Consider the following 8,580-nt stretch of genomic DNA (forward strand, 5'->3'; position numbering starts at 1 on the left):
ATGCTCAAGCTGTTTGGAGCACCCCTATCACTGCATTAATGACAACATTGATTAGAAACATCCATCATCTTTCACCCCTAAGAAACACCCTGAGGTTGGCACAAACACAGCTTGAAAAATAAACTGGCACAGAGGAGTGGTGGGGCAGGAACCCGTTTCCCCAGGGCACCACAAGGGTGCTTGCTCTGGATGCACAAAGCAAAAGCATTCACATGCAGAAGCATGGAAAGAGCGGGGAAAACAGTATTTTAAAGAGTGCTTTAGGTGCCCATTCTTGCCATTGAATGTAATTAACTCCTCTGTTTAGAAGAACTAAACGCAGCCAGACTTTGAAGTTAACACCTCCTTAAGAGGACATGGGAAGGGAGTGTTCTTTATTTTCCTGTTGTTACTATTTTTTTACTGGGGTCTTTCACACAGCTAGTGAGAAAGGGAGAGCTGATGAGTCTTGCTACAGCTGTACAAAGTTGCTTTTCTACAAGAAAGTTCAGGCTGATCAAAACCACAAAAGAGACAAACTTTAAGTGTTAGAAAAATTTGTGAACTGTTAAGAGGATGATTGCCTAGGACTTCCCTTCTACACCATGCTATGGTTTCCGGTACCCCCAATTTCTGATGAGAAACTGGGATTTAGGCTGCAGGCAGACACAAGAAATGAGAACAGAAAGCTTGCTTTGATACTGGAATAGATTGAGCAGTGGGTAGAGGACGAAGACCCAGATAAAATCAATTGATGAACGCTGTTCTCAAGAATACTAGAGTTTAAAACAGGTGGGGGGATGCGGGGGGAGGGGGGGGAGGGGCAAATAAAAACCAAATGCCCTGGTGTTCATCAGGGATACGTAAGTAACACCGTGGCAAAAGGGAACACACAGCTGGGCTACCGCTAACACTGAGCCAGGACCAAAAGCCAAGAACTGCCACCAGACCTCAGAGCTTCTGGGGCTGAGGCTCAAGCAGAAAGCAAGCCGTCCCACAGGCTTCCCTCTCTTCGTTCCCATTTTAAAGCATCTGTATTGTGTTTGAGTCATTTCAGTCTCGAAAAAAAACAGGAAAAAAAGGAGCTGGACTACAAAGGACTCCATGAAAGCAATAAAATCATCTGAAAGATTTGGCCTACAAAGACAATGAGAGAATTCAATCTGCAGCTTACAGAAGAGTTGATAAGCAAAGATCTGTCTTGCTGTCGCCACAATACTCAAGAAGGGCAGAGGAAAAGTGTGTGTGGGGGGGTTTTGCTTAAAAAAATAAAACAAGCACACCATGAAAAGCTGTAGGAATATTTCTTTTCTTCCTTCAAAGCCATGATTTCATGGCCTGATCTGCCCAGGGGAAAAGCTGCAACACTTTGAAGGCAGAGGTGTGCGCATGGACTATGAAGCCTTTTCAGTGACAGAACATCACCTGGCAGAGCTGGAACAGAGCAGGTGAACCTACACATTTAAGTCCTTCCAATGCCAAGAAGCTTAGGAGGAACCTGCTTGTTCCATAGGAATGAAAACGTAAAACACACTAGCTATTATCCCTATGAACATCACTTACGCTTGTCTGTAGGAATGGGGAAACAAATACCTCTTAACATTAATTAAACAACCATTGAATGACTTTCCCAAACCGTTATTGCCATTAGAGATAGAAAAGCAAAAAGCTCATTTTCAAAACAATCAGAATTGCTGTAAGATCATGTTAGAATATTGCACTTAAAAAAATAATTAAAAAAAAAAAAAAAAGAAGAGAATGCCCTTAGGCAGCAACTTAAGCCATTACCTTTAGTGTGATATATAATAGCAGCCCTCAGGTCAAAAGAACCCCAGCTATCTTTCCTTTCTAGGCCTCTCTGGTACCTCTGTTCTTTGGCGGAGGCTAGCAAATTGTTCGTAGGAGAGGCCAGAGGATTCTCTATTTCATAGTCTTTTGAAAGAAACACTAAAGCACCTTGGCTACCGGTGTCTGCCTTTTGTAGGTCACCTGTGTGATGGGACTCCAAAGCTAAGACACCACCCTCAACAGCAGTCCCAGGCTTAAGAACAGCAGTAAGAATTTGAGGGCTAGTCCGTTTATCCAGCTCATAAGCCTTAGGAAACACAGGTTGTTCAGTTCCTGAGGGAATGATTTCAGCACACTGGGAAACCAAAGTGGCAGGATATTCCCCCTGAAACGTCACTTCCATTAACTGATTATCTGCAGATTTCCCCACAACAGTTTCAGGTCCAGCACTGGGCTCATTTATGAAAGACAAGCCCCACTGATTCTGGAAGATATCTCCCAGGTTCTGCTGATTCGTCTGCGATGGGAAATCGACTTGCCCTGTACCCAGAAGCACAGTTTGCATATTTGAAGGGTAGATAAAAAGGCTAGATTTCTTTTGTTCGAGAGCTGTTGAAGTTGTACTCATGTCCTGGGGTACTGACTCAGAGGAGGTTGATGGTACAGTACTAGCAGCAGTTGAGAGCAGCGGCTGGGTCCCTGGAGAATACACACTTCCATCAGTCCCTGCTAGAATGGGCCCATTCGAGAAGCTAGCAGAAGTAACAGATTTCATAGCAGACATGGGGACTTGGGACAGTCGACTTGATGTTTGGGCCTGAGTTTCCCCGGCAGATGACAAAGATGACAAAGATGATGTGGATGGGGTTTGAGCTGCTTTGTTGAGGTTTTCTTTAACTTTACTTGCATAACTTATTTTGGGAACAATTTTAGCACTGCTATTGTCCACTGGAAAAACTGGGGGTGGTTTAAATAAGGTCCATGAGTCCTCTTTAGATGTAGCCGACGATGCATGCTTCCCTTTGGGCCGGTCATCGAACTTCTTACTGCTAATCCCAGGTTTGGCATCAGAGTTTTTTCGCTGTACATCCCCAAGCCCAGGCTTTCCCCGGCCTGCTCCCCCAGCCCCAGACTCGTATTTCCAAACAGGCTTAGTATTTTCAATTCGGTTCCCCTTTTGTTCACTATAATCAGGCTTGAAACTCTCAAGTTCCTGTTTTAAGGTTGGTGCACTGACCTCCTGTTGCATTATTTTGTCCTGTACTAGGTTCAAGTTCTCACAACCCTTGGCACTGTTGCGCCTGCCTTTCCGTTTTTTAGGCGTAGTATATCCACTCTCGGAGCCACTACCATCGTTATCGGCTCCTTTGCCTACATAGCCATTCGTGATATAGCTAGAATTATTGGTTACCACACCATTTGGAATAGACACTCCCTCTGGCTTGTCTGAGGACTGGCTTTCTCTAAGTTTATTTTCATAGGACTTCTCATTCTTTTTGTCCATGCTATTTTTCTGAATGAAGTTCTTGGTTTTGATTCCAGCTTTCCCCAAAGCACTGGCCTTCACAGTCTGCTTTGGGGTCACGTTAGTGTCTACAAGCTGCTGGCTGCCATTGGGTACCCTGGATCCTGGGGTGGTGGTTTCATCAGAGCACAAGCCCTTTAATGACACTTCTCTTTCTCCTGCGTTACCATTTAGCTCTCCGTAGCCTAGAAGAAAGCCAAAAACAACAAAAGGCAAGAATTAGAATGTGAAATGTTAAACTTCTGATTGCAGAAAGCTGTAATAAGCCCCAAACATATCCAGTTTCCTCAAGCAGACATTTTAAAATAGGAAAACATCTAGTCTCTGACATACAAAAGCACATGCTTGTTTGATGGAAGCCATGGCAAGAAGGGTTAAGCAGAAAGTACCAGCAGCTACTGACTTTCACATACAACAAAGTGATGTATAGATAACAAAACAAAGCAAAAGTATATGCAGATACTATGTAAGGACACTATACTGTACTAAAGGTCACTGGCAAGCTGGAGAGCTATTTCATCAGCTCCTATTTCCAGGTCACACAGAGGAAAAAAATTAATTCCCAGGATGCTTCAAGACAGAGGGATCCACTGCCTTTGCTACAAGATTTGTTGAAGTTCAGCATCCATACTGTGAACAAGGGCCAACTTCTCTCATCTCCATCAGCTCCCAGACCTGCAACACCAGCAGCCCTCCTTCCCACCCTCCTCCCAAATGCCATCTCTAGTAAAGGGGAAAGAAGGGGGGGGGAAGCCGTTTTCCAAAAGGACACATGCAAGTCCAGTTGGAAGTAGCATCTCCTCATTTCATTTCAAAATAGCAACCAACACCTCCCTACACGTGTTCTTTAGCTTTGGAAAGGCGATAAAACTGGGAAGAAATGTATCCCTGCAAGCACCCTTCCACCACCACTGGCAATTGGCCTCCTGCCCACTGAGAAACTTAATTATTTCAGAGTCCCTGGGAGACCCAGTACTAGCTTGAGACCCAAGCAGTACAGTACTTGCCGAGGGCTCCAACTCATCAAACCCTGAGATTATGCTGTATACTCAGCTTTCCTTTTTGCTTCTCAAGTTCATTTCTAGGCCTTACGGTTCCGAAATGAATCTTGAGAGTACAATTCAAGTGAAGGTGGAAGGCCAGGACAGCCCAGACTGAACCACCTCATCTTCCTCAACTTTTTTTTTTTTTTTTTTTTTTAAATCTCTGGCCAGAGACCTGTTGCTTTTGAGGACCCCAGCTACAATGCCCCAAGAGAAGCCTTGAAGCCCCACTGAGAGTCGTGAAGAACACACTATAGCCAACTCAGCAAATACACTCCAGCTGTGGACTGAGCAGAGGGACTCCCTCCTACTGCACCCGCTCCTCTGGGAAGAGCGCTATCCTTGCTCCCCCTCTGACTCACCCCACTCTCCTGTCCTCCTTCCCGAGGGTGGAAAGCCTTTTATCTCCCACAATAACTGACTGACCTAAGGCTTCATCTGCAGCCATGGTGGCGCGAAGTCAGCACGGCACACGGAGCCCCCCAAGAATGAGAGCAGGCAAAAGTCCAGCTTGAAAAAGAATGTTTTTCTTGTTGCCGATGTTGTTGAAATTAACTGCTACACTAAAAATCACTGTTATCCTAACATCCTGGAGCCTCAGATGTCTGGCAGATGTAACTGCTCAAGTTCTGTGCAAGTTGGGAACACAAGAATCCTTGTAGGAATCTTTACAGAAATTCCATAACTGAGTTTGCTGAGAGGGATCAAAAAGGATTTTACTACACGCAAGTATCTGTAACCACCACAACTTCTACTATAACTTTCAAATATGCTTTTAAGAATATTAACCATAAATACTTCATCCCAGAGAAAACTGATAGGATGGGCAAGGACTAAAAATTAAGTATTTCAGAGTAACATGCAGAGGAAGCCTTCTCAAGAGCAACGTGTTATAACTGACCTTGTATGACTCAAGACTTCTGACACCACTTGTTAATGAAACAAAACAATAAGAGTGGTCATAAGACCATTACAGATGAGGAGCGAAAGAATAAAATGAAGAACAAAATCCATTTCAGCAAGTCAGTGTGTCAGCAGTTTCTAGTTCCAATTTTCAAGTATTCACAACTCAGCTGCCTGAGTTTTCTCCAAATCAACATTTGGCACAGCTGGCTCTGGCCTTGACACAGAGGTACAGTAACCAAAATTTAGGGGAGGAAAAAAAAAAAGGATATCAAAATGAACAGGTGAAGAGTATTTGGCAACCTCACAAATCGTTTCATAGCTGAAGAGGGAGGGCTGTCAGAGTAAGTGCATATTAAAACCCCGGGCACGCTGCAAACAGTGAAATGACTACTCAACTTATTTTTGCTCAGTAACTTATTTTAGCGTATGCCTGATCAGGTCCCTCCCTACCCCCACTCCAGAGGCTGCACAAGGGGGCACCCTGCGTGGCCCTGGGGCACTACCAACCCTTCTTCCTGATGCAAGCCAGGTCCCTTCCCATCTCCCGCCTGATTATATAAATAAAAATTTCAAGGGGGGGGAAAAAAACGTGCACAGAATTCTAGCCGTTCTTGTAATCACACATTTACTTTGAACCCACAAAAGCCCCCAAATGGGATTTTTTTAAGACACAGCAGCCGCGCAGCCCCCCAGGATGAGACGGGGGCTCCGACCCTACCCGGGAGCAGCCGCCCCCCCTCCCCCGTAGCCAGGGCTGCCCGGCCACCGCCTCTGCGGCGTTCCCGCCCGCCCAGCACGCCGGTACGCCGCCGGCTCGCCACAGCCCCTCTCCCGACCGGCCCGGAGAGAGCAGCCCCAGCCCCAGCCCCTGCGCCCCCCGCCTACGGACGGCGGCCAGGAAGGAGGCGGACGAAGGCCCCCGGCCGGGCCGGGCCCCGCCAGGCCGCGCCGTCTCCCCGCTCCCGCCGGCCGGGCCGGGCCGGGCCCCTCCGCCTTATCTGACTCATTGATTTTTTCACGCTCATCAATTTTTAACCAGCACCTCGCCCCCCCACTGCCCCCCCGGCTCGGCTTGGCGCGGCCCAGGCGGGGGACAGCGCCCCTCCGGGCGGCGCGGCGCGGCCCGGCCCCACGTGCCCGGCGGGCGGTGGCGGTGCCGGCGGGCCCCGCGGCTCCCGCAGCCGCGCCGGCCCCAACATGGCGGACAGGAAGCGGCCCCAGCGCGGCGGAGAAGCTTCCAGCCGGGCCGGGGGAGGAGGAGGAGGCGGAGGATGAGGGCCCCGCCGCCACCCCGCGAAGGTCACAGGCCCCGGCCCGCCGCCCGCCCGCCCCGACCTGCTCTCCGCTTCGGCCCCTCCTGGTGCTGTGGGCCGCCGTGCTTGTGCTCGTGTCGGAGTGGCGGCTTGGGCTGGGCTCGGCCGTCGGGCGGCGGCAGGTAGGCGCTCTGCGGGTGGTGGTGGTGGTGACTGTAGTAGTAGTAATGATGGTGATGGTGGTGGTGGGGCTGCTCCTCCATGGGGGGCGGCTGAGCAGGGCCGGGCCGGGCTGGGCGCTCGCTGCTGGGCCGTGCGGCTCCGGCACTGGGACGCGGCTAGCGCGGGGGAGGCGGCGGACTGGCAGCGCCCGCCCTGCAATCAGCGAGCCGCGCCGCCGCGACCGCCCCCCGCCCCGCCCCGCCCGCCCGGCGGAAAAGGAAGCGCCGGCCGCCTGGCAGAGAGGCGATGCGGTGCGGGGGGAGCGGGCCCGGCCCGGCCCTGCCCTGCCATCGCGGCATAAGCCCAGGTGGGCCCCGCCTAGCAGTCCCTTCCCCGGGGGCAGCGGCAGCTGAGGCCGTGCTGCCGGAGACGGGGCCGCCTTGGGGCGGGTAGGCCTTTCCCCCCCCCCCTTACAAACACGGCTGAGGCGGAAAAGGGGGCTACGCCGACGCCGTCTCCTTCCCCTGCCCTCGCCACCGAGTCAGGCCTCTGAGCCTGGCGAGCAGCCCCGCGCCTTCGCTTCCACAGAAGTGGAGTGTTTCACACCCCGGCGCCGCAGCCTCGCCTCCTGGAGAGGAGCGGCGCGTTTCCCAGTAGGGTTTTGCTGCAGGGTCAGCCGGGAGGAGGGCGGCTGGGGATGCAGCAGAGCCTAGTTTTACAGTAAACGAGTGGATGAACCGTGCCCCGCTGGCGAGCGGTGCAAGGTGGGTGGCAGTTACTAGAATAGCGTCAAATAGGGCCACGCTGGAGGGGATTTGATCAGGCACGTGAAGCAGGGGCACTGGTAACTGCCGGGTTTTCAGCCGCAGTCATGGAGAACTCGGGAGCAGCGGCGGCACCCTCGGAAAGACGCGGGGTTGAGCTGCGGCGGCTCCCGCCGGAGCCCGGGCCCCGGTCTGCTCCCGGGCTCCACCCGCAGACGCCCGGCAGCAGCGCAGCCCGGGACAGACCCCGCTGCTCCCCCTTCCGCGGGCCTCGCCGCTCTTGGCTGAGCGCGGTGCGTGCTCAGTACCAGCTCTGGTGAGGGAAAAGTAGATTCCAACAAATATTCCTGCCCACTTCTGAGGGAAGCACCGGAGATTTTGACTGATGCTGAACAGAAAAAAAATCACGGGTTGTTGGAAAGCCTGAGAGTGGAAGGGGGAGACAACTTGAAACTTGTCAAAATTTGTAACATATTTCATACAATTTCAAACCTCTGATAATCCCTACTGGAGCATGTTACATGGGGGTGTTTGGCAGCTAAATGACCTGAACTCCTGCCTCTGCTCCGAGCATGCTTTACCACAGGAGGAACAGGCCAGCAAGACTTTCCCCTCGGATTGCTTCTCTCTGGCCAAATGGCTCCCAGTTACCTCTTCAACACTGAGGCAGAGTGTAGACAGACCCAGGGATTCTCCACAGGCACCAAGGCAGCACTGAGACAAAGGGTTTTGATTTGAATGCAGAGCAGTGAGGAACCAAGGCAGGAGTTAATTAGGAGGGTAAGAAAAGGGCAGAGAGAGGGATGGGGAGACCTGAGATAGACACATATAGGCTGGAGTCAAAGGCAGAGTCCTGCTCCGACTTGTTTGCTAGTCCGGTATGATTAATTACCTCCAAATACTCACAGTGTGCACCACAGCAAACGGGGAGGAAGAATGACAAAAGAAAATGTGATCATGTAATTAAAGACCATTATAGTTAGCGTGCACAAAAAGAATAAACGGGCAGCATAAACAATCTTAAAAATAGTATTTCCTCGCTTCTCAGGGCTTGCACTTGCAGCTTTTATGCCCTGCTATATTTTTTTAGTATTTTAATAACAGATAAAGTTCCTGTGTCCAGAAAGCCCTGTCAGGCCTTGGCTCTGTTCTGCTGGGCA

At 50.9% G+C, this 8,580-nt stretch overlaps 1 protein-coding gene across 5 annotated transcripts in view; it reads right to left on the reverse strand.

Annotated features, from left to right (window-relative positions):
• NUFIP2 (nuclear FMR1 interacting protein 2) overlaps positions 1-6,885 on the reverse strand; it is a 37,866-nt gene extending 30,981 nt beyond the window's left edge. For 4 of the 5 annotated variants that reach the window (XM_082327982.1, XM_082327981.1, XM_082327980.1 and 1 more), the window contains exons 1-2: positions 6,577-6,885; positions 1,768-3,477 (exon numbers count right to left, since the gene is read on the reverse strand). In XM_082327982.1, coding sequence (XP_082184108.1) covers positions 1,768-3,477; positions 6,577-6,757 — 1,891 coding nt within the window. In that variant the 5' untranslated portion in view covers positions 6,758-6,885. The remainder of the gene's footprint in view (positions 1-1,767; positions 3,478-6,576) is intronic. The other variant, XM_082327983.1, reaches the window with a different exon arrangement.
• Positions 6,886-8,580: the final 1,695 nt, after the last annotated feature.

The sequence above is a fragment of the Platalea leucorodia genome (genome assembly GCF_965183815.1).
Source record: "Platalea leucorodia genome assembly, chromosome: 16".
Classification (NCBI taxonomy): domain Eukaryota; kingdom Metazoa; phylum Chordata; class Aves; order Pelecaniformes; family Threskiornithidae; genus Platalea; species Platalea leucorodia.